The sequence below is a fragment of the Schistocerca gregaria genome, chromosome 2 (assembly GCF_023897955.1).
Source record: "Schistocerca gregaria isolate iqSchGreg1 chromosome 2, iqSchGreg1.2, whole genome shotgun sequence".
Taxonomy (NCBI): domain Eukaryota; kingdom Metazoa; phylum Arthropoda; class Insecta; order Orthoptera; family Acrididae; genus Schistocerca; species Schistocerca gregaria.
In genome coordinates this window covers 958,919,814-958,947,000 of record NC_064921.1, presented here as the reverse complement: position 1 = coordinate 958,947,000, position 27,187 = coordinate 958,919,814, and the positions used below count along the sequence as shown (strand labels likewise).

At 43.7% G+C, this 27,187-nt stretch overlaps 1 protein-coding gene across 2 annotated transcripts in view; it reads right to left on the bottom strand.

Moving 5' to 3' along the window:
• LOC126335436 (ras-related and estrogen-regulated growth inhibitor-like) overlaps window positions 1-25,774 on the bottom strand; it is a 282,684-nt gene extending 256,910 nt beyond the window's left edge. For both annotated transcript variants that reach the window (XR_007564869.1, XM_049998718.1), the window contains exons 1-2: window positions 25,677-25,774; window positions 4,431-4,523 (exon numbers count right to left, since the gene is read on the bottom strand). Coding sequence is in view for 1 of the 2 variants with exons in the window: in XM_049998718.1 (XP_049854675.1) it covers window positions 4,431-4,512 (82 nt within the window). In the remaining variant the exon portion in view is untranslated. The remainder of the gene's footprint in view (window positions 1-4,430; window positions 4,524-25,676) is intronic.
• Between the last annotated feature and the right edge of the window lie 1,413 nt (window positions 25,775-27,187).

The following is a 27,187-nucleotide window of genomic DNA, read 5'->3' as shown; positions in this document are numbered from 1 at the left end:
TTTCGGATCTGCCTTGAAACGCCTGTGGGCAGCATCTATATTAGTCATCATTTGACGTAATTCAGCTGTCAGCCATGGAGCAGGAGATTTTCTTACACGGATTGTGCGCACAGGTGCATCCATGTTTGTCATAGAGGGCAGTGAGTTTATCACCAAGTTCATTAATTTTGCCGTCGATTGTAGGTTCTCTGATTATTTGATGCCATGAGATTTCTGAGCAATCGGCTGTTAGAGCGTCAAGGTCAATACGTTTCATGTTCCTACAAGTTGCGTAACGCGATTTGATCCTTGGGGGCTGCACAGAGTAGGCCAGGAATATTACATCATGTGCTGAGAGGCCAGGGGCCGATGTTTGACCAACATCTCTTACTTTGTCAGTCTGTTTCGTTGCGATTACGTCTATGACAGTATGACTGTGCGCCGTATGGTGTGTAGATTGTAATGGAAGAATGTTCATGCTATTGCAACTGAACAGTCTTCTTAAGTTTATTGCGGAGGGAGTGTCTCTTAGCAGGTCTATGTTCAAGTCACGTTCTTTGTGGAACGCTGTTTAGAAAATTTAGATAATCATCATTTGAGGCGTGACTAGGGAAGGATTCCGAAGAGGCCAACGTGAATTTCACGTAACGACCGCGAAGACGAGGTAAGAGAAGTTACGGCTCGTCTAGAGGCATGTAGACAGTCGTTATTCCGTTGTTCCATGTGCGAGTGGAACGGTTTCTCCCGGCGTATTACCCGTTTGAATAGTTCACAGGCGTACTGCCGTCCACAGTGTGTTATGGACGCAGAGAGCGGTGAGAACGGGTTGTGGAATGAGGTTATATAAGCCGCCCCTGACGATGGCGACATTTGTGATCGTCAAGATATTGTGCCCGCTGGACACAATGGACCGGCAGTACACCTGTGGACTGTTCGATCAGGAAATAGAATGATTAATAACTGTTCAAGGTACTGTCCGGAAAGCAGCATATGGTGGCTTGCCGAGTATGTGCGTAGAAGTCGATGCAGAAACAGTACTTGGGTAGCTTCATGCGGGATGAAAACACAACCGGAGCATACCAGGGAATGTCGAGGAGACAAAAACGTTTCACATAAAAAGAGCAACTGCAAGCCGACCAACAAGGGCAGATGATACGCTGTACGCCGAAGATACAGCAGTAAACAAAGAAAATGTTTATAAAACCTGCATCAGATACGGAAATCATACAGCGACTGAAAAGTAAGAACGTGTTATAAAGCTATTCACACAATACAGTATCTCGAACCAATCAATACACATGCAATAACATTTTGTAATGTTTTGTAACGGTGCTAACTTCGCATGTTTTAAAATAAAGAAAAACCACTGCTGATGGTGATATTGTCGCTGAATCCTGTCTGGGGAAGAAAGGGACCAAAAATGTTTGCACCATGGCGGACCCACAATCCTATATTGCTTTATGCAAACAGGGATAAGTAGAAGGGTTTCTAAGTTACGATAAAGGGTAATAAGTAAAAGCCAGACGATGTGGCCGAGCGGTTCTAGGCGCTTCAGTCTGGAACCGCGCGACCGCTGCGGTCGCAGGTTCGAATCCGGCCTTAGGTTAGTTGGGTTTAAGTAGTTCGAAGTTCTAGGGGACTGATGACCTCAGATGCTAAGTCCCATAGTGCTCAGAGCCATTTGAGCCATAATAAGTGAAACATAAAGGATAGTAAGAAACTAGACAACCACTAAACAACAGGCTTATTGAATACTACAATATAATGGCATTCATGCTGGAGCTGGCCAACCTCAGTCTTCAGTAAACGATCTCACCAATTTCATCCACCCTGTTTTGGGAACAGGGACTACACAGTTAAAGGGAATATTAAGACCAAACCACTCAGTTTGACAATGTGTTTATTAGACAGAAGTTCGTGAAACGTAAAAGTCACGTTACAGAGGACATTTCGATCCAATCGCCTTCAGAACCATGGGCTCACTTATAGCTGTCCAAATGTTGAACCACATAAGCTACAGAATACCGAAGACAAACACAGCAAGAAGAGTATGTCGCAAGGAAACTATTCAACTTACATCTGAAGATTAAATGTTTACGAATCAATTTTTTCAGTTCTTCCGGATGCCCACTAAAAATGAAAGACGCTGAATAGTAAAGTGCAGATAGTTTTCCGTATAGTTTTCACGGGATGGATGTCGCAGCTCCTTCTGAATGATTCCACACTGTCTACAAAAATACTACATAAGGATGAGAGACACGGTTACGAGACAAGTGAACAATAGATTACACGAAGCTCTTGATTTGACACCGTAGATGCGTCTGAGCACCCTTTTGTAGATTACGAATATTACTGAGAACGCATAGAGTTTCAAATGGTTCAGATGGCTCTGGGCACTATAGGACTTAACAGCTATTGTCATCAGTCCCCTAGAACGTAGAACTACTTAAACCCAACTAACGTAAGGACATCACACAACACCCAGTCATCTCGAGGCACAGAAAATCCCTGACCCCTCCGGGAATCGAACCCGGCAACCCGGGCGCGGGAAGCGAGAACGCTACCGCACGACCACGAGCTACGGACCACGGAGTTTCATCAGACTGTAATACCACTGGAGATACCAGAGGGGAAAAAGTGAAAGTAAGCAGGCAATCATGTTTGTGACAGAGAGCGGAGATTTTTCTTATATTGAAGAAAGCAGCATTCTCGTAGCTTATTTTTGCTGCCAAAATAAAGAAACATCACGATGACGTGCTGCACTTGTAGTCATACCAGCGCTATAGTTAGGGGCATGAATACATTTACTTCCTATAAGCTGAAATACATTGCTTAGGGAAGACGTTAATAGTGACCTACGGATTGCATGTTACGTGGATAACGTACATGTTTCTAGTATTTAAGCCGCTACTTGTAAACCTCACTAACAACAATAGAGAGGGCAGTTAGTCTTGACTCCTACTACTCTGTCCAGTCACATTAATATAACTACCGCCTGCGTTCGACTTTAACGTGCAATTACCACTCGCAGACGGAAGGTGGCAGCAATAGCAGTGGATAGTACATAAAGTGTGTCGAAGTGAAGCGGAAAACAATGCAGTCGTTGTAATGCAGAAACGGAGTGATTTACGTGACATGCCAAAGAGCATGATCGTTGGCTTTCAGGCCAAGGGTGGAAGCATTACCGAAATGGCTAAGTTTGTAAACTGCAGTATTCACGTAGCTAATATGAGCTATATTTTTTGTTGCCAGAATGAAGAAATATCATATTTGCAGGCTGCACTTGTAGTCACATCAGTGCCCGCGTGCTGAAGTGGTAAAAATGTACTCTACATGGCAAAATGGTGCTATCCAACACCAACGCCGAGGCAACTGTGGTGATCCAAAGGGGTGAACGACGGCTGTGGAGTCGTGTACTGGCATATAGACGTGCAACTGTTGAGCAGGTGACAGCCCAGATGAACTAAGAGGCTACCAACACGGTCTCCTCAATGACCATTCAGCGAATGTTGCAGCGTATGGGTCTCCGCAGCAGGCGTCTGGTTCATGCCCTCATCTGACTACTGTTCATCGGCGAAGCCCAGCCTAGTGCCCACCAAGACTGTATCCACAACACTAACGCAATTCCCTCTAGTATGGAACAGTATAATGTACCTCATATTACTTACGAGTATACCGCTGCCTTCAGTGTAAAAATAATCTCCGTTGTCTGTGACAAACATGATGGCCTGCTTCCTTTCATTTCTTCCACTCTGTTATCTCCAGTGGGAATTTGGCCGACAATACTGCAACTAAATGTCTACTAAGTGGCGATAGGTGGCCTTTTCAGATGAATCATCGGACTGAAGGCCGTTGGCGTGTAAGGCCCTGCAGCAATTGGAGAACGGTCTAATCCGGAGGAGGAAGCGTTATGGTATAGGGAATTTTTTCGTGGCATTCCATGGGATATCTCGTCGTTCTGGAAGGCGCAACGGATCAACTCAAGTAGTCATCTATTGTTGTGGACAATGTCAACCCCCATATGCGGTTTATTTTTCCTCACCAAGTTGGCATCTACCAGCAGGACAATGCACCGTGTCACACAGTTCACAGGGTCCGTGAGTGACCCAAAGAGTACAAGGATGAGCTTATGGTATTCCCATGGTTACCAACCCCCCCTCCCCCGATTTAAGCCGAATCAAGAATCTGTGGAAGCACCTAGATCCGGCTGTTCGCGGCATGGGTCCTCAATCGTGAAACTAAGCGCAGCTGGCCAGCACTATAGTCGGTATGGCTCCGCGTACCTGTCGGTAGCTTCCAGAACCACATTGACACTCTGCCTGCGCATCCACGCTTCAAAAGGTGACTGGACTGCGTAAGATTTTACCCTCCTGTCGTCAGAAGTGTGCAGATCGCATCATTGTTAGTAAGTTTTATCGTAGACATTCTACTCAACGGGCGGCCCAACTTACCAGACTTCCCGACATTGGTCTGCCCCAGAACAGCTAACCTCACACGAGGTGTGCTTGCACTCTTCTCTTCAGTAGTCTTCATTCTGGTGGGTTCTGGAACAAGATGCATATTTCAGAAGAATACTTGAAACTAATACTCGGGATCGAATGCAACTATTTACAGAAATGAGACTATTAATTGTTATGTAACTAGTTGCATGTGATTCTTTACTTGATAATTAATTTGACGCCAGTGTATAGTGGGAAACGCTGTTGAAACTCCCTCTATGCGCTCTGAATTTAGTTGGACACCACAGGTGAAAATTTAATGGACAAGAATTAAGATGACAAACAGAAAATGGCGATTATGTCATCCAAGGTAGGTAGGCTCCCATAAAAACAATTGTAAAACTAAGTAAAAGAATACACTTATGATGAGACAATAATATAAAAAAAAATGTGTGGCTAAAGCGAAAGCAATTTGAAACTTATTTTGTTCAAGTTGGCGGTTTATTCATAGAAGTCGTTACGTGGTGGCTCTCTACGTCTTTATAATTCACTGAAATGTTTCATGTCCCAAGGGACAGTAGTATGGTAAAACTGCACTGTGGAAGGCACGCGTGTCGTATGTATAAATCGGCTCAACGAACCAAATCGTTCTTTTATGGGGTAGTGATCTTCCAGTGACTGGCGGTGTAGCTTGATGGCGGATGTACTGTGACACAAGCGGGGTTATAGTGCGGTGTGGTAGCTCGTACTTGTTGGACAGAGCCTTATGTTTTGGGGAATGCAAAGCTCAAACTGAAGAGAACATTCAGTCAGAGTACACCATGTTACCGTCACAAGGAAACTTTTTTGGCAACCAATGTCTACATTATCAGTAAATAATGTCTCAAAAATATGTCTCATTGTTTTCGGAAGTCTAGTCGCTATGGGGGCGAATTAGGGAATGAAAACTATTGTGGAAATATTTCACTAAGCAAACACATTTGAAGCTAAATCTACGAAAATTTGTATTTGGCTTCTCCATTAGTAATCAATAAAAAATCGCATTTCAATGTTCTTGGAAATTTAACCCCCAAAAGGTTGAAGTACGGGGTCAAATGTTTTATAAAATATTAAACCATTTTTAGAACTAAATCTCTGAATTGGTACTTGGCTTCTCAGTTAGAAATGAAATACGTGTTTCACTGCTTTTGGGAATTCAATCCCCAAGGGCGTGGAATAGGGACTGAGTTAATTACTGAGTCATCGCCGCCAACATCAAACAGCCAAAGACAGAAACTTGAAATATGGAGTGGTTTTGGATCTTGTATTTCAGGCATCGCTTAAGAAAGGAATGTTAGAAATTCCACTCCTGACGGTGTGAAATGTGGAATGAGCTAATAACTCAGTTTTGAAGCTGTTGTTGTTGTTGTTGTTGTGGTCCTCAGTCCTGAGACTGGTTTGATGCAGCTCTACATGCCACTCTATCCTTTGCAAGCCTCTTCATCTCCCAGTACCTACTGCAACCTACATCCTTCTGAATCTGTTTAGTGTATTCATCTCTTGGTCTCCCTCTACGATTTTTAATCCCCACGCTGCCCTCCAATACTAAATTGGTGATCCCTTGATGCCTCAGAACATGTCCTACCAACCGATAACTTCTTTTCTTCACGTTGTGCCGCAAACTTCTATTCTCCCCAATCCTATTCAATACTTAGTCATTAGTTATGTGATCTACCCATCTTCAGCATTCTTCTGTAGCACCACATACCGAAATCTTCTATTCTCGTCTTGTCCAAACTATTTATCGTCCATGTTTCACTTCCACACATGGCTACACTCCATACAAATACTTTCAGAAATGAATTCCTGACACTTAAATCTACACTCGATGTTAACAAATTTCTCTTCTTCAGAAACGCTTTCCTTGCCATCGCCAGTCTACATTTTATATCCTACTTCGACCATTATCAGTTATTTTGCTCCCCAAATAGCAAAACTCCTTTACTACTTTAAGTGTCTCATTCCCTAATCTAATTCCCTCAGCATCACCCGACTTAATTAGACTACATTCCATTATTCTCGTTTTGCTTTTGTTGATGTTCATCTTATATCCTCCTTTCAAAAGACTGTCCATTCCGTTCAACTGCTATTCCAAGTCCTTTGCTGTCTCTGACAGAATTACAATGTCATCGGCGAACCTCAAAGTTTTTATTTCTTCTCCATAGATTTTAATACCTACTCCAAATTTTTCTTTTGTTTCTTTTACTGCTTGCTCAATATACAGATTGAATAACATCGGGGAGAGGCTACAACCATGTCTTACTCCCTTCCCAACAACTGCTTCCCTTTCATGTCCCTCGACTCTTATAACTGCCATCTGGTTTCTGTACAAATTGTAAATAGCCTTTGGCTCCCTGTATTTTACCCCTGCCACCTTTGGAATTTGAAAGAGAGTATTCCAGTCAACATTGTCAAAAGCTCTCTCTAAGTCTACAAATGCTAGAAACGTAGGTTTCCCTTTCCTTAATCTTTCTTCTAAGATAAGTCGTAAGGTAAGTATTGCCTCACGTGTTCCAGTATTTCTACGGAATCCAAACTGATCTTCCCCGAGGTCGGCTTGTACTAGTTTTTCCATTCGTCTGTACAGAATTCGTGTTAGTATTTTGCAGCTGTGGTTTATTAGACTGATTGTTCGGTAATTTTCACATCTGTCAACACCTGCTTTCTTTGCGATTCGACTTATTATATTCCTCATGAAGTCTAAGGGTATTTCGGCTGTTTCTACATGGTAGAGTTTTGTCAGGACTGGCTCTCCCAAGGCCGTCAGTAGTTCCAATGGAATGTTGTCTACTCCGGGGCCTTGTTTCGACTCAGCTCTTTCAATGCTCTGTCAAACTCTTCACGCAGTATCGCATCTCCCACCTCATCTTCATCCACATCCTCCTCCATTTCCATAATATTGTCCTCAAGTACATCGCCCTTGTATAGACCCTCTATAAACTTCTTCCATCTTTCTGCTTTCCCTTCTTTGCTTAGAACTTCCATCTGAGCTCTTGATGTTCATACAAGTGGTTCTCTTATCTCCGAAGATCTCTTTAATTTTCCTGTATGCAGTATCTATCTTACCCCTAGTGAGATAAGCCTCTACATACTTATATTTGTTTTCTAGCCATCCCTGCTTAGCCATTTTGCACTTCCTGTCGATCTCATTTTTGAGACGTCTGTATTACTTTTTGCCTGCTTCGTTTACTACATTTTTATATTTTCTCCTTTCATCAATTAAATTTAATATTTCTTCTGTTACCGAAGGATTTCTACTAGCCCTCTTCTTTTTACGTACTTGATCCTCCGCTACCTTCACTACTTCATCCCTCAAAGCTACCCATTCTTCTTCTACTCTATTTCTTTCCCCCATTACTGTCAATTGTTCCCTTATGCTCTCCCTGAAACTCTGTACAACCTCTGGTTCTTTCAGTTTATCCAGGTCCCTTCTCCTTAAGTTACCACCTTTTTGCAGTTTCTTCCGTTTTAAGCTACAGGTCATAACCAATAGATTGTGGTCAGAGTCCACATCTGCCCCTGGAAATCTCTTACAATTTAAAACCAGGTTCCTAAATCTCTGTCTTACCATTATATAATCTATCTGATACCTTTTAGTATCTCCAGGGTTGTTCCATGTATACAACCTTCTTTCATGATTCTTAAACCAAGCGTTAGCTATGATTAAGTTGTGCACTGTGCAAAATTCTACCAGACGGCTTCCTCTTTCATTTCTCTCCCCCAATCCATATTCACCTACTACGTTTTCTTCTCTCCCTTTTCCTACTGCCGAATTCCAGTCACCCATGACTATTAAATTTTCATCTTCCTTCACTATCTGAATAATTTCTTTTACCCTGTAGTCATCTGACCAGAAGTCTTGTTCCTCCTGCCACCGAACTTCACTAATTCCCACTATATCTAACTTTAACGTATCCGTTTCCCTTTCTAAATTTTCTAACCTATCTGCCCGATTAAGTGATCTGACATTCCACGCTCCGATCCGTAGAACGCCAGCTTTCTTTCTCCTGATAACTATTAAGGTAAATACATTCTTTGTTATCTATCAAAATCTTTCATTTTCCAACTATGCCTATCGGTAGTTAGTGCCTTCGGTAGTTAGAATCTTTTATTTAGCTGGCAGTATTGGCGCTCGCTGTATTGCAGTAGTTCGAGTAACGAAGATTTTTGTGTGGTAAGTGATTCACAAAAGGTATAGGTTATTGTTAGTCAGGGCCATTCATTTGTAGGGATTTTTGAAAGTCAGACTGCGTTGCGCTAAATATATTGTGTGTCAATTTAGTGCTGATCAGAATAGCTAAAAAGAGCGAAATGTCTGAGTACGTTCAGTTCCGCTCAGCTGTTTGAAAGTCAAATAATGTAAGAGGATTATCAGCAAAGTAATTCATAAATTTTTCTAAGGGGACGTTTGATATGTTTAAGGTTCTAATGTTCTGGAGAAACAGGGAAATAGAGTATTTTTTCTGGTTTTTTCATTTATTAAACATTATGTCACTAGGTGCTCCATTTCATCGAATAATTTGAGTTTCGTGTGAGGTCAGCAAATTTTGAAGTGGAGAGGAAAATTTACGAAAATAACCGGGGAAACAAATTCTTAAATTCTGTAGGAGCTCCAGCCGCTTTGTTTAAAGTTGAAAACGTCTGCCTGTTGTTGCATATTGCCGATTGCTAACTGCAAGAAAACGTAGCTCCTGAGGTAAAAATTTAAAATTACAGTTTGTATTCAAGCCTAGAAACGCGTATTTAAGGCAAATCGTCAAAATAATTTAACATCTTGAAATAACATAGGGCATTTTTGTTCACTTACTTTACGCAAGGATATAGATTTCCATACTTGCATTACAACGCCATGTAGAAGAGGAAAGCGCGATAATCCCTATGCGGTCTCAGCTCTAAAACTCGTGGTCGTGCGGTAGCGTTCTCGCTTCCCACGCCCGGATTCCCGGGTTCGATTCCCGGCAGGGTCAGAGATTTTCTCTGCCCCTTGATGGCTGGGTGTTGTGTGATGTCCTTAGGTTAGTTAGGTTTAAGTAGTTCTAAGTTCTAGGGGACTGATGACAATAGATGTTAAGTCCCATAGTGCTCAGAGCCATTTGTACCATTTGAACTCGTAATGTTCGTATAGGTTCAGAGTGCTTAACAATTAAAATCGGTCAAAAGAGGAAGGCCGCTAGATCTGATGGGATACCAGTTCGATTTTACACAGTGTATGCGAAGGAACGTGTCCCCCTTCTTGCAGCGGTGTACCGTAGGTCTCTAGAAGAGCGTAGCGCTCCAAACGTTTAGAAAAGGGCAAAGTCCACCCCCGTTTTCAAGAAGGGACGTCGAACAGATGTGCAGAACTATAGACCTATATCTCTAACGTCGATCAGTTGTAGAATTTTGGAACATGTGTTATGTTCGAATATAATGACTTTGCTGGAGACTAGAAATCTACTCTGTAGGAATCAGCACGTGTTTCTAAAAAGACGGTCGTGTGAAACCCAGCTCGCGCTATTCGTCCACGAGACTCAGAGGGCCATAGACAAGGGTTCACAGGTAGATGCCGTATTTCTTGACTTCCGCAAGGCGTTCCATACAGTTTCCCACAGTTGTTTAATGAACAAAGTAAGAGCATATGGACTATCACACCTATTGTGTGATTGGATTGAAGAGTTCCTAAATAACAGAACGCAGCATGTCATTCTCAATGGAGAGAGGTCTTCCGAAGTAAGAGTGATTTCAGATGTGCCGTAGAGGAGAGTCGTAGGACCGTTGCTATTCACAATATATATAAATGACCTTGTGGATAACATCGGAAGTTCACTGGGGCTTTTTGCGGATGATGTTGTGGTATATCGAGAGGTTGTAACAATGGAAAATTGTACTGAAATGCAGGACGATCTGCAGCTAATTGACGCATGGTGCAGGGAATGGCAATTCAATCTCAATGTAGACAAGTGTAATACATAGAAAGATAGATCCCTTATCATTTAGCTATAAAATAGCAGGTCAGCAACTGGAAGCAGTTAATTCCATAAATTATCTGGGAGTACGCATTAGGAGTGATTTAAAATTGAATGATCATGTCAAGTTGATCGTCGGCAAAGCAGATGCCAGACTAAGATTCATTGGAAGAATCCTAAAGAAATGCAATCCGAAAACAAAGGAAGTAGGTTACAGTACGCTTGTTCGCCCACTGCTTGAATACTGCTCAGCAGTGTGGGATCCGTACCAGATAGGGTTGATAGAAGAGATCCAACGGAGAGAAGTGCGCTTCGTTACAGAATTATTTAATAATCGCGAAAGCGTTACGGAGATGATAGATAAACTCCAGTGGAAGACTCTGCAGGAGAGACGCTCAGTAGCTCGGTACGGGCTTTTGATAAAGTTTCGAGAACATACCTTCACCGAAGAGTCAAGGAGTATATTGCTCCCTCCTACGTATATCTCGCGAAGAGACCATGAGGATAAAATCCTTCTTTCCACGAACAATAGGAGACTGGAATAGAAGGAAGAACCGATAGAGGTACTCAGGGTACCCTCCGCCACACACCGTCAGGTGACTTGCGGAGTATGGATATACACTCATGGAAATTGAAATAAGAACACCCTGAATTCATTGTCCCAGGAAGGGGAAACTTTGATAATGTTCTTCTCGGGTATGCAGCCGATTCATAACGTCTTCATGACACAATATTTCCGCGGTCCAACTGGCCGCCATCTTCAGGTGAGAGTGCTGGTGCACGATCTCGCCGGAGCTGACTTCCCAGCGCAAGCGGCGGCCCATATATAGGCCGCAGAAGACCCACAACGCGTGCGCGAGAAGGTGCAGTAGCCGCCCTCTAGTGCAGTAGACATACCCCGCCGCCAGTGATGGAAAGAGGCGAAATCGAGATATCGCTGTCAAAAATTAAAAAATAAAAATAATTAAAAATTTTTATTCCGGTGATAGAACCACAGACCGTTGTTTTTTAATGTCAGATAACACTGGGTCCCAAGTCTTACTTAAAAGAAAACCCTTGTCTCTATTAATAAGATTGTCAGATAACCGAATCTCTATGGATTCTTTTAAAATACAGTCCCAATAGCGAGATGCAGGGGCAACCATTTGTGTCTCGTCATATAGTATTCTGTGTCCCTCGGTGAGACAGTGTTCCGCCACTGCAGACTTCTCAGGTTGAGCATTTCCTCGAAGATAGGAAGGATTCTGAAAAAATATCACATCAAAAGTATTTTTCGTCCGCCAGCCAAGATTAGAGCGCTCCTTGGCTCTGTTAAGGATGACTTGGGTTTGAGGAAGCCCGGTGTTTACAAGATCCCTTGCCACTGTGGAAAGACTTATATTGGTCAGACAATCCGGACCATTCAGGAGCGATGTGTTGAGCATCAGCGGCACACAAGGCTGCTTCAACCTGAGAAGTCTGCAGTGGCGGAACACTGTCACACCGAGGGACACAGAAACTATATGACGAGACACAAATGGTTGCCCCTGCATCTCGCTATTGGGACTGTATTTTAAAAGAATCTATAGAGATTCGGTTATCTGACAATCTTATTAATAGAGACAAGGGTTTTCCTTTAAGTAAGACTTGGGACCCAGTGTTATCTGACATTAAAAAACTACGGTCTGTGGTTCTATCGTCGGAATAAATTTTTTTATTTATTTTTATTTTTTAATTTTTGACAGCGATATCTCGATTTCGCCTCTTTCCATCACTGGCGGCGGGGTATGTCTACTGCGCTAGAGGGCGGTTACGGCACCTTCTCGCGCACGCGTTGTGTGTCTTCTGCGGCCTATATATGGGCCGCCGCTTGCGCTGGGAAGTCAGTTCCGGCGAGATCGTACACCAGCACTCTCACCTGAAGATGGCGGCCAGTTGGACAGCGGAAATATTGTGTCATGAAGACGTTACGATCCGGCTGCATACCCGAGAAGAATATTATCAATTATTACGACGGGAAAGCCTTCGTAGTCACAAGGGGAAACTTTATTGACACATTCCCGGGGTCAGATACATCACATGATCACACTGACAGAACCACAGGCAAATAGACACAGGCAACAGAGCATGCACAATGTCGGCACTACTACAGTGTATATCCACCTTTCGCAGCAATGCAGGCTGCTATTCTCCCATTGAAACGATCGTAGAGATGCTGGATGTAGTCCTGTGAAACGGCTTGCCATGCCATTTCCACCTGGCGCCTCAGTTGGACAAGCGTTCGTGCTGGACGTGCAGACCGCGTGAGACGACGCTTCATCCAGTCCCAAACATGCTCAATGGGGGACAGATCCGGAGATCTTGCTGGCCAGGGTAGTTAACTTACACCTTCTAGAGCACGTTGGGTGGCACGGGATACATGCGGACGTGCATTGTCTTGTCGGAACAGCAAGTTCCCTTGCCGGTCTAGGAATGGTAGAACTATGGGTTCGATGACGGTTTGGATGTACCGTGCACTATTCAGTGTCCCCTCGACGATCACCAGAGGTGTACGGCCAGTGTAGGAGATCGCTCCCCACACCATGATGCCGGGTGTTGGCCCTGTGTGCATCGGTCATATGCAGTCCTGATTGTGGCGCTCACCTGCACGGCGCCAAACACGCATACGACCATCATTGGCACCAAGGCAGAAGCGACTCTCATCGCTGAAGACGACACGTCTCCATTCGTCCCTCCATGCACGCCTGTCGCGACACCACTGGAGGCGCGCTGCACGATGTTGGGGCGTGGGCGGAAGACGGCCTAACGGTGTGCGGGACCGTAGCCCAGCTTCAATGAGACGGTTGCGAATGGTCCTCGCCGATACCCCAGGAGCAACAGTGTCCCTAATTTGCTGGGAAGTGGCGGTGCGGTCCCCTACGGCACTGCGTAGGATCCTACGGTCTTGGCGTGCATCCGTGCGTCCCTGCGGACCGGTCCCAGGTCGACGGGCACGTGCACCTTCCGCCGACCACTGGCGACAACATCGATGTACTGTGGAGACCTCACGCCCCACGTGTTGAGCAATTCGGCGGTACGTCCACCCGGCTTCCCGCATGCCCACTATACGCCCTCGCTCAAAGTCCGTCAACTGCACATACGGTTCACGTCCACGCTGTCGCGGCATGCTACCAGTGTTAAAGACTGCGATGGAGCTCCGTATGCCACGGCAAACTGGCTGACACTGACGGCAGCGGTGCACAAATGCTACGCACCTAGCGCCATTCGACGGCCAACACCGCGGTTCCTGGTGTGTCCGCTGTGCCGTGCGTGTGATCATTGCTTGTACATCCCTCTCGCAGTGTCCGGAGCAAGTATGGTGGGTCTGACACACCGGTGTCAATGTGTTCTTTTTTCCATTTCCAGGAGTGTAGATGTAGATGTAGCGTTCCGATACAGACCCGGCCATCAGTATGTGACGTCACACGTGTGCGCGCAGGCCTGTAGCCGAGGTGACGTTGGAGTAGCTTGCCGAATGGACTCTCTCACGGTTTCTGCTCGAGACTCGTTCAGAGAGGCGGCATGACGAAGATCGGCGCAGACGGTGGCAGGTACACGGCAAGAGGACCGCTTCGCGTCAGGAACGTTGCCGCAGTCCGGCTGCGAGAGAACATCCTGTCTGTCAGCAATGGCGACCGGTCGGCAGCTGGCGGTTCGCGCACACGTGCAGAACAGCCGCCGGAGCCTGCTGGCGTCACGTGGGTCTGCCGCGCCGCCGACCTTCGCTGCCTAAATTATGCCACCGGCGAAAGTGCGCGAAAATTCTGCTAAATTTACCGCTCCTCAGTTCGCTATGAAAAACTCGTATATTCGTGTGAAGATATATGCTTTGCTAAGAGCGTATTTCCACCTAATATAAGGGCCCATTATGCGTCACATTTTACATTCCGTTCTTTTTTAATGACGACCGTCTGTTTCACTAAAAGACACGTTGTGGTCAACACGCCGAGTGTTAAACGTTCTTCATGCTGTGGCGGAACTCGTGCGAATCTGAACTGTTTCAGGAAACAAGTGCATTATTACTGGTTTTCAGGTACAGGTAATTTTGATCTGTCTAAGATTACCGCACTAAATACAGGGCGACGCAGGGGAGCGGGAAATTTTGAACGTTACAGTTGGCAGCACTGTAGCGCCGGCAGATGTTCGAAACTTTGCACAGTTGATGTGAACGCATTGCCATTTAGTAATCGTAGAGAATTGGACTGGTGCGGAACGTGCAGTAGCTGTGAGAGCGATTTACAAAAATTGTGATAGTGCGACTGCCGCGCAGAGAACATTTCGACAGCATTACCAGCTTGAACGTCATGGACGTGTCCCACCTGCGCATGCGATTACAACGTGGGTGCGTAATTTTGAAGAAACAGGATCTTCCTCGAAAAAGAAATCTCCAGGTGGCATTCCAACGGTACGTACCCCAGAGAACATTGCAGCTGCTAGAGCTGCAATCGAGAGAAGTCCTCGCCGCTCCGTTCAACAGCATGCATCTTCGCTAGGGATTAAGCGACGAAGATTACAAAGAATATTGCACGAATTAGGCTTCCATCCCTATAAGTTGCAGATTGTGCAACACTTACATGAATGAGACCCAGCGTCACATATGGAGTTTAGTAGCCAGATATTGGCTAAAATCGACGAGGACGCGAATTTCATTGGTAACTTATGGATATCAGACGGAGCCCATTTCCACCTGAACGGATTCGTGAACAAACAGAATTTTCGTTATTGGGCCCAGGACAATCCTTGTGAGTTTCACCAGCGACCACTACATAGCGCCAAGGTCACAGTATAGTGTGCTATATCATGTCACGGTGTTATCGGCCCTTAAGTTTTTGAAAGTGAGGATGGTAGTGCTGTGACTGTAACATCCGCTCGATATGTTGAAATGCTTCAAACATTCTTTACGCCGAGACTGTACGAGCTTAATCTTAACGTCGAAACCATGTGGTTTCAGGAGGACGGAGCCACGTCACACACTGCTCGACAACCGATGGTAGCAGCTCGACAATTTTTTGGAAGACTCATTATTTCACGTAACGGTGACATTGCGTGGCCTGCGAGATCCCCTGATCTTAGTGTGTGCAACTTCTTCCTGTGGGGATATCTTAAAGGCAAGGTGTACCGTACACGTCCTGCAACAATCCATGAACGAAAGGAGAACAATGAAAACGAAATCACTGCCGTTCCCCAAGATTTGCTACACCGCGCATTCCAGAGTTTTCATAACAGGCTGTTAGAGTGTGAACGCTGAATGGGAGCACATCTTCCCGATGTCATCTTTAAAAACTAAAGAGACATTTTTGGACAATTTGATTGTAAAGACATACAGAATAATGGCATACTGAATACGTTCACTTTCGTTAAATAATTACTAGTTTTATTAATTTATTCATGGAAATGACGTTATTTCGAAATTTCCCGTTTCCCGGCACCACCCTGTATTAATCATCACTAAAAGAGCAGACTGGGCACTTTGGAGCGCTGTACATGGTGCTGAACTGGTAATATCCAGTCGTGTAGCAAAGCATTGTTATAACTTCTTATGTAATAGAACTCAGTACGTTGTCCTCGATGGTGAGTGTTCGTTGGAAATGAGGGTAACATCTGTAGTGCCCCAGGGAAGTGTGGTAGGTACGCTGTTGTTTTCTATATACATAAATGATCTTTGGGATACGGTGGATAGCAATGTGCGGCTCTTTGCTGATGATGCTGTGGTGTACGGGAAGGTGTCGTCGTTGAGTGACTGTACGAGGATACAAGATGACTTGGACAGGATTTGTGTTTGGTGTAAAGAATGGCAGCGAACTCTAAATATAGATAAATGTAAATTAATGCAGATGAGTAAGAAAAAGAATTTCGTAATGTTTGAATACATCATTAGTAGTGTAGCGCCTGACACGTTCACAGCGATTAAACATAGCACAGCGATATGAAGTGGGACAAGCATGTAATGGCAGTTGTGGGGAAGGCGGATAGTCGTCTTCGGTTCATTGGTAGAATTTTGGGAAGATGTGGTTTATCTGTAAAGGAGACCGCTTATAGAACGCTGGTGCGACCTATTCTTGAGAACTGCTCGAGCGTTTGGGATCCCTATCAGGTCGGATTAAGGGAGAACATAGAAGTAATTCAGAGGCGGGCTGCTAGATTTGTTACTGATAGGTTTGATCATCACGCGAGTGTAACGGAAATGCTTTAGGAACTCGGGTGGGAGTCGCTAGAGGAAAGGAAGCGTTCGTTTCGTGAATCGCTACTGAGGAAATTTAGAGAACCAGCATTTCAGGCTGACTGCAGTACAATTTTACTACCGCCAACTTACATTTTGCGTAAAGACCACCAAGATAAGATAAGAGAGATTAGGGCTCGTACAGTGGCATATAGGCAGTCATTTTTCCCTCGTTCTCATTGGGAGTGGAACAGGGAGAGAAGATGCTAATTGTGGTACGAGGTACCCTCCGCCACGCACCGTATGGTGGATTGCGGAGTATGTATGTAGATGTAGAAGTCAGGGCAGTGTAGTGTTGTGTCGGTTCCGTGGGATCAGCACAGTAACATGAGCCGACTTATAGAAGTGACAGAATGGACGAAAGGAGCTATAGTGTTTGGACGGCTTGAATGACCTTGTCTGAGTTGTTCGTATATCAGCGTGCCTACAAGGAATGGTGCACCTTCCACAGAAATGTAGAAGGGAGTAGATCGTAAAAATACTCTAACCGATAACGGTCGTAGACATGTGTAACGGCTCGTCAATGACAGTCGGTTTCAAGCCCGAAAGTATTTGACGCTCTCAGTGAATACTGGTCCATCTCAGGCTCCTTCCGAGCTAACACTCCGGAGGAGAATTCTTTCGGGGGCTTTTGGAGTCGCGTACCTTGCAAGAGGCCACTGCGCATAGCGACACTTGAAGCAGCATGCCTTTATTGTGACAAAAAGTTCATTAACGAACAGTGGGGGACTGGAGGCGAGAAATATGTTGCAACGAGTAGCGGTTTTCCCTTTTTTCAAATGATGCAATGCCTGGATAGCACCTACTGCCCAATTTGTGTGTGTGTGTTGGGAGGGGGGCGAAAAGAAGTTAGATTAGATTAGATTAGATTTACTTTCATTCCAATTGATCCGTAGTGAGGAGGTTCTCCATGATGTGGAACATGTCACAAAAACAACAATACATGACAAATATTTACAACTAAAACAAATAAGCTAATGTACCATTCCACAGTTCCCAAGTGGAGTGGTCGTCATTTTTTAATGAACACTATATCAAAGAGTCATTTTTCAAATACTAATGCACTGAATTTAAAATGAAAAAGTTTATTTATTTATTTATAAGGTAATAAATATGTAATACAACTACTATAATACTTATTTACAATGAACACATTACTGCACTGAAATTGTGCAGAGGGTTTTTACTGAGAAATTGATCAGTGGAGTAGTAGTTGGTCACCAATAAATCCTTTAGACTTCTCTTAAAGTGAATTTCTTTGGTTGTTAAGCTTTTTATGGCTGCTGGCAAGTTATTGAAAATGTGTGTTCCTGAATAGTGCACACCTTTTTGTACAAGACAAAATGACTTTAAATCCTTGTGAAGATTATTCTTATTTCTAGTACTGATTCCATGAATCAGGCCGAAGATGTTCCGGTGATATTTTGGGAATATTTCTTATACCATGGTGACACTGGACTATTTAATGAGGTCACAGTGGACATCCTCGGAGCCCACATCTTTGTGATAAGTATGCCAGGCATACTCTCATCTTATGAAACCTTAACAGCCGTATTCGTAGTGCAGCAGGAAGTCGCTGCTTGTCTGACGAATACTGAGGCGCTCGAACGCACCTCCACTGTCCCGCCAAGTCAACCGCCATTTATCCCATAGGAAAAGTCCACGACTGTTCGGTACCGTGGTTGACTTATTGGTCAACATCGCCGCCGTTTGGTAGCTGTGTGTGTTCTAATCTTCAATGATTGTCTTCAGAAGTTTATAGAATACCTCAAGAAGCTTGTGGAATCTCTTCACCGCTGAATTAAAACCATTATTAAGGCTAGACTCTTTGATGGCTCCACGGCATCTATGCGTGAAACTCTGGCCTCAGCTGGGTGTGGCATTCCCAAAGAAACTTGTAGACTTTCTTCATCGATATGAGGTGATTACGACGTCTAAAGGCAGTGTTGCACGGTATTATCTTGACGTCTGCCGAGGATATTCGATTTTTCACCTGATGTGTTCAGAAACTGTAGAAAAAAGAACAACTATAATTACTTAACGTGTAGCGCACTAGTATGTAAGGAATCAGGTTAGGCGGATAAACAACGACTGACCTTGTACATTGGCCAACGAGAGTTCGGTTTTTAGGGGGTTTAGCACGCTCATTTTGGCGAATGATGGGTCGGTCCCCACACAGAACAGTTTACTCTGTTCACAAGTAGATGGAAGAAACGAGCCCGCATCTCGTGGTCGTGCGGTAGCGTTCTCGCTTCCTGCGCCCCGGTTCACGGGTTCGATTCCCGGCGGGGTCAGGGATTTTCTCTGCCTCGTGATGGCTGGGTGTTGTGTGTTGTCCTAAGGTTAGTTAGGTTTAAGTAGTTCTAAGTTCAAGGGGACTGATGACCATAGTTGTTAACTCCCATAGTGCTCAGAAGAAACGATTTTATCCGTTAGGTTAGCAACAGAGGACTGAGGTAAAATGTGCTTAACTGCGTTTTGGTTCTCCCTTGGAAGGCAATGCAATAGTGATTCTGCATGACGTGGGTCCGACAAGTCCTTGGTTGCTTTACGGAGGTATGTGACACCAGATGTCTATGGACTGGTCAGGCAATTCTAGGAAAGTTACTGAACTAGTTTTCAGGCAATTGCGACATCAGGTTTATAAGTGATTTATCTCTCACGAGAGGATTCTGAATTACGGAGATTCCATCTGTCATTGGATCTACAATGAGCAACACAACCAACATATCCGCGTAAATGTTTCCCATTGCGACGCAGAAGCTTGAAATTTGGCTCAAATGTTCTTACGAACTACGTCTGTAATGGTACAAAAGCGTGCTACCCTGCAACGTCAGCCTGGGGCTCGGCGATGCCTCCAACAGCAAGTTGTCAACATATGCAAAAAAAAGTGCATACTGCAGAAGTTCACGTGAGGCATAGGGTGGGTTAATGATGCTACAATGGCACCATATTTCACCAAAATACTGCCCATCGTCTCCGTGGACGTGTCGCATGATCATAAGGTCGTCGCACACCCTGTTATCCACATTTCACCTCTTCTTTTGACGCCTCCAATATGGAGGCCGGAACCGCAACATCCAGAGTTGAAAACACGCGATTTTTCTATGGGTGGCCAAGAAAAACATTGCAGACAAATCGGCGTTCAGAATCGACACGAAGAGACCTCGTGGGCGGCGTAAAGGGTGTTAATGAAACCACATCTTCCTTGGGGCTTTGGTTCCCACACATCTCGCTGTCGAAAACGACATTTCGCAGTGCGATTAGCACCAGGACAACGTTACTGACAACGTTTGACACTGCTGACCCCACACTTCGCTTCTGGTTGTCGGGCGACATCTATACCTACAGTTACATGATTACTCTGCAATTCAAATTTAAGTGCTTGGCAGAGCGTTCATCGAACCACAATCATACCATCTCTCTACCATTCCACTCCCTAACAGCGCGCGGGAAAAACGAACACATAAACCTTTCTGTTCGAGCTCTGATTTCTCTTATTTTATTTTGATGATCATTCCTACCTATGTAGGTTGGGCTCAACAAAATGTTTTCGCATACGCAAGAGAAAGTTGGTGACTGAAATTTCGTAAATAGATCTCGCCGCGACGAAAAACGTCTTTGCTTTAATGACTTCCATACAAACTCGCGTATCATATCTGCCACACTCTCTCCCATATTACGTGATAATACAAAACGAACTGCCCCTTTTTACACCCTTTCGATGTCCTCCGTCAATCCCACCTGGTAAGGATCCCACACCGCGCAGCAATATTCTAACAGAGGACGAACGAGTGTAGTGTTAGCTGTCTCTTTAGTGGACTTGTTGCATCTTCTAAGTGTCCTGCCAATGAAACGCAACCTTTGGCTCGCCTTCCCCACAATATTATCCATGTGGTCTCTCCAAATGAAGTTGTTCGTAATTTTAACACCCAGGTACTTAATTGAATTGACAGCCTTGAGAATTGTACTATTTATCGAGTAATCGAATTCCAACGAATTTCTTTTGGAACTCATGTGGATCATCTCACACTTTTCGTTATTTAGCGTCAACTGCCACCTGACACACCATACAGCAATCTTTTCTAAATCGCTTTGCAACTGATACTGGTCTTCGGATGACCTTACTAGACGGTAAATTACAGCATCATCTGCGAACAACCTAAGAGAACTGCTCAGATAGTCACCCAGGTCGTTTATATAGATCAGGAACAGCAGAGGTCCCAGGACGCTTCCCTGGAGGACATCTGATAACACTTCACTTTTACTCGATGATTTGCCGTCTGTTACTACGAACTGCGACCTTTCTGACAGGAAATCACGAATCCAGTCCCAAAACTGAGACGATACCCCATAGGCCCGCAGCTTGATTAGAAGTCGCTTGTGAGGAACGGTGTCAAAAGCTTTCCGGAAATCTAGAAATATGAAATCAACTTGAGATCCGCTGTCGATAGCGGCCATTACTTCGTGCGAATAAAGACCTAGCTGTGTTGCACAAGAACGATGTTTTCTGAAACCATGCTGATTACGTATCAATAGATCGTTCCCTTCGAGGTGATTCATAATGTTTGAATACAGTATATTCTCCAAAACCCTACTGCAAACGGACGTCAATGATATAGGACTGTAGTTCGATGGATTACTCCTACTACCCTTCTTACACACTGGTGCGACCTGTGCAATTTTCCAATCTGTAGGTACAGATCTATCGGTGAGCGAGCGGTTCTATATGTTTGTTAAGTAGGGAGCTATTGTATCAGCGTAATCTGAAAAGAACCTAATCGGTATACAATCTGGACCTGAAGACTTGCCCATATCAAGCGATTTGAGTTGCTTCGCAACCCCTAAGGTATCTACTTCTAAGAAACTCATTCTAGCAGCTGTTCGTGTTTCAAATTCTGGAATATTCCATTCGTCTTACCTGGTGAAGGAATTTCGGAAAACTGCGTTCAATAACTCCGGGCTGGTATCCCACCTGTGTCTGGAGCATCACCAGACACGTCTTCGGCCTTGAATCTCAGTCAGTGGAGTAGAATTCTCTTCCCTGGAGAGTCCCGCTTCGAACGGAGCCAGAAGACCAGCGAAGACGTTTATGGAGACACCAAGAAAGTGGCAGGATACCAACCTAACTGTCGCCCACCATACGATCCGACAACAAGGGGTGATGCCCTGGCGTTCCATTTCCTTTCATAGCAGAAGGCCTTCGGCTGTCGTCTGCAGCACACTTAACAGTACAGCGATACGTGGACAACATTCTACGCCCCGCTCCGTTACCGTTCATGGCAAGCCATCCTGGGGATACATTTCAACAAGATAATGCCCGCCCACACACGGCGAGAGTTTCTAATGCTCGACTTCGTGCTAGTCAGACCCTGCCTTGCCAGCAGAGTCACCGGATCTCTTCCCTATTGAGAACGTTTGGAGAATTATAGGCAGGACCCTCTAACCAGCTAGGAATTTTGACGAACCAACTCGCCAATTGGACTGCATTTGGCACGATATCCCTTATGAGGACATCCAACAACACTTTCAATAAATGCTAAGCCGAATAATTACTTGCATAAGAGCCAGAGTAGACCAACGCATTGTTGAATTGTACAATTTGTATAACTGTTTATCTTGAATAAATTACAAAATTTTCTGAAACCGTGATCATTTTTTGTCTGTACATGTACATCACTTCTTCGTACATTTACACGTGCAATTTGTATAACTGTTTATCTTGAATAAATTACAAAATTTTCTGAAACCGTAATCATTTTTTGTCTGTACATGTACATCACTTCTTCGTACATCCGTCCCCTTGGGATGATTCCGTAGTGGTGGGTCCTTTTCTTTCTTTTTTTGTGTTGGGGTGTATTTACGATTTCGGGAATATCTCAGTGTCATTAGAGCTGTATGTAACAATGCACAGGATGCTCAAAAACATTTTTCTATGTTTTTTGGAAGAAGACAAGTGTAAATATTAACCATTGTCTGGGCTACTGCCAAAAGGAAACAAACACAATTATAACAAGAGATCAAAGTACCTGCTTCTAAATTAGCGGCACGACCATATACGGCCTGAAGATGTTCTCACTGAAAGATTCGAGTCTCAGAGGGACAATTTTCAATGTTCACTGGCAGCATTTACACTGACAACTAAATCCTCTTCCGATTCTAGTCGAGTTTTGTAGCCAACACTCTTCAGTTGTCTCTAGAGAAAGAAATCTATCGGGTTCAGATCAAGTAATGTGGGGTATGGGCTGTGGGGCACAGAAGCTCATGCTCCTAATCTTTCATGTCATAGTTTTATGATGTTCCCAGTCGAGATTTGTTGCCTCCTGCATACCTAACCCAGCACCTTTGACAGTACCTCGAAGTTTTTAGATATCATTTTCTAACAGTCTGTGTACTGATAGTCCTTATCAAACACTGCTTCACCACACTGAGAAGTCCGCTCTCTTAGGGGACTGATCACTCATAAAATATTAGTGATCGAATGAAGTTCATTCTAATCTGTGGAGTAACGCGAGGAATATTTCTGGCAGCATATCCATGTGGTCCAAGAGTTCCGGATTGGTGGTAGTGAGAAACGTAGTGGCAGAGTTGAGAGAATGCTGAGAAGGAAGGAGGAGGATGCAGATAGGGCGAGGAGAGTGGGAGTGGCGAGTAAAGGATCGAGGGAATCACCCCAGTGATCCACAACTGTTCGGAGAATATTTGTTGTAATGTACTTCCACATTAAATTAATTATTGTCATGATGGTTGGGACCTGCTCGCATAGCGTGAAGTGCAGCGCGCTAGCGCATGAGACAAAGAGATGAGTCAGGCTCGAGTCGGACACGAACACCAGATTAGCTACCCTGAACAAGAACACTAGCCAGACTGTGCGTGGCTTTTAGGCTGTTTCCCACGCTCGCTTAGGCAAATGCTGAGCTTTTCCCCACATTCCGTCTCAGAGAATGCGATACTCAGACAGTTAAAACACACAAAACATAGCTTTCACGGTTCAGGGACAGATCGTGAACGCGACGTTCCTCACTTACGTTACCTTGACGACTGTGGCGTCACGACGGGCAAACCCCAGGAAGTTCAATATTAACTACAATTTTCCAAATCCTGAAAAAAAGCGTACCGCGTACTAGGCGTGATGAACGCCACGGAAGTCAAAGATCGTAGAGATTAGTATCAATGAATATCGACATAGTGTTACTTTGTACACTAAATGCGCATGAATCACAGTTGTGATTCTGTGCAAGAACGAAAACTCGTGCATCTAAAGAGAACACTACGTCCGCTGTACAACAGCAGCATACTTCAATTACAGTTCATGTGGTCACTACACGACAGCTGGTAGGTTTTACGCCTGTTAGTGTGACTACAGTGCCATGTAACAAATAACTGGAACGCCGGAATTCGATTTATTTTTATCATTAGCATGATCTGTGTGACTTTCAAATCTGAGTTTATCTTCGGTATTTTCCTAATCGAGGCTTATGATGTAACAAAGGCCGCATGTACAACCAGACCGTGATTGATGACACAACATAGTTTTCTGGCATGAAAATATAGGGTTTCATGGACGCCTTGTTGACTATATATACAGATGAAGGAATGTCATTAGTATTACATGAGTGGACGCAACAGATACTTAATCTGTGGAATGTGACTTAACCGTTTCCAATGATTTGTGTAATTCTTCTGTTATGGTTACTCGCACATGCTGTTACTGTTTAGAAACTCTAACGCTTTAAAATAATGAATCTGTGGGCACTACTGTGCTTATCTTTCCCCGAACTGAATATTTGGTTTATAAGAACACGAAAAATGCTGTTTTGAAAACAAAAGTCCTTTCTCGAATCAAGGAAAAATTGCACTAGAAGTAGAACGAAACAGACGGCCTTTTTAGTGTGTACTTACAGTGTCAAATAACATGTGACGTACCCAGTTATGTTTCACTGATGTATGCTTACGTAGTATGAAGCAACATAAGTTCGTTACATAAGCGTATAATATTAACACGGGAACTTAAATTGTGAATGTATTTACATACTTTCTTCTACAAGGGATGCAGTAATTAATCATAGCATTTGGATTTATAGAAGGCTGTAGTCATTTGAATTATGTGGCTAAATACATATACGAGTATAGTCTATTGGAATTTTCTTGGTAGTCAGTAACAGAACTTTTCTCTAATATAGTTTGCAGCAACGTCCTGATTTATTTAATTTGTATGAAGCCTCAGGTAAGTGAAAATACTCTTTCTTAGTCATTACGTATTTTAGAAATGGCATTCTTTGAGTAATTAATCTTGTTTCTACACTTTATATCAAAGATGTATATACACAAGGCGTTGAAGTACTTCAAAGGGAGAGGAAAGTCGTGAAGATGCCGGTAGTATAAATGTGAAAAGGAGCGATAGGGGAAGTGAAAGTCAACTGGTTAATTTCCGACACAAATGCTCTTAGGAACAACTATAGACACATTAGTTTTAACATCGTACATTGTACTACTTCGTAAATGTACAGAACAAGCATTGTGTAAGTCCACCATGTACAACAAGTGCTGTCAGTAATGACATCCTTAAGAAATGAAATAAAAACACATTTAAAAGTAAAAGGTTAGAAAAGATAAACAACAGAAATTTGTTAAATATGAATGAAGAAAATGCGTGGAATTCCGAGAGAAAGTGCGGAATTAATAAACAACCCATGGCAAGTTGACTGTTGCAGATGTGTTTGTGTTTAAGAACCGAAAATTTTGTGCATGTCAGCCTTAACCATAGCTCTGTCTTACAAACGAGAAATCACCCGTCAAAACAGCACTAATATACAAAAAGGTTCGTGGTTGACATGCGAGATGGGGATGAACCCCTTTTAAGTTCGTGTGCACTTACGAGTATACGAGTTCGCGACCAATGTAGCTCATAGAATGCTCAAGCGAGGCTCTCCGCGTCAGTTTCTCACCCGAACAGCTCATGAGCGACAGCCAAGCTCGTTGCTCGCAAGTGTACATGCACGTGCCCATCGACAGTTGTCGGTGCGCGCTACTCACCTGCTGCCCCTGGGAGGCCTACCGCACCGCATCACACACGAGTCTGTAGCGACGCTAGCTCAGGCTGTGCGAGTGCTGTGCTGTGCTATGCTGCGGGGACGCTGGCGGCCACTGCGGCTACATGGGACCGCCGCGCCGTTTATAGCTAGCAACCGTTTCCACGACAACGGCGCTCCGAAGCGTCTCCAAGCCGCCGACGATGGCGCTGTCTGTGATGGCCTCCCTCACTAACTTACTTTGCGAATGGTTCTCTGCTAGAAATGAGACATGCATCCGCATTTTAACGTGCACTCTCTGATATGTACGTTACTATAAATAGTGTGAAACCATGAAACATCGAATATGCCTCTAATATTATCATTGTAGTGTGCCGCAACTGTATTCACACAACTGAAGGCAGAATCCCATATTATACATATAAAATATTAATGACAACATCTGTAAAAAAAGTAAAAAAAAAACAGCAAATATGTAATAGGAGACATATTTAAGAGGTGCCATATGGGAAGCACTGGGTGATTCTGTTACCCGTACCTGTGGGATTTCTGGAACAAGCAACGACTTCAAAAACATTGTGCAATATATTTGTAGTCTCTCACTTGCTACGTCCACACTATTAAACACTATTAGTGCTACAGAAAAAATTTAATGGACGTTGTTTTAGTAAATTTACTGTAGTTACATCTTCTATTGGGATATGTTTTTGCTAAAGGCCACAGTTTTTTAGTTATTCAAGGAAAACGCATTTGGCAGTTACTTTTGTTCGTTTTGCTTGAATACCTCGGAAAATACGGCCTCTACTTGACTACAGATATTGTGAAATCATGAAACATCACATCTGCCTGTAACATTAACAATGTAATGTGCCATAACTGTATTAACACAACAACTGAAATCTGAATCTGTTTTCAAAATGTAATGTAATAATACCATTGTGTTAAAAAAGTGAAAAAATCAAAAATATGTACGAGAAGACACATATCACAGGTATCATAACTGGACATACAAGGCGATTCACCTGACCCTACCTATCGGTTTTATGCAGCCTGCAATGCATTCGGAAACCACAAGTGAGATTTTCATTTTTCTCTCTTGCTGCGCACAATCTATTAGTCCTACAGAGAAAATGAACACAGCATTTTCCTAGGAAATTAAATGTACTTATAAATTTTGTACTGGGATACATTTTCGCAGGAGACCACGGTTTTCCAGTTATTAAAAAAAAAAAGCACGTTTGAAAGCACTTTCTGTATATTTTTCTTAAATAATTAGAAAACTACAGTAAAGTAAAAATGTGTACCAGAACAAAAGATAACATTAAATTTCCTACAAAAAGATATTGTTAATTTTTTCTGTTGAACTCATAATTTGCGCATAGTGAGCGAGACAATATAAAAACGGTGCCTGTAGTATTTGAAGGCATCGCGGGTCGCATAAAACCAATGGGCAGGGACAGCTGACTCATCCTGTATGCCTACATTAAGTGAGAGGACGTTGCAGAATGCACTGTG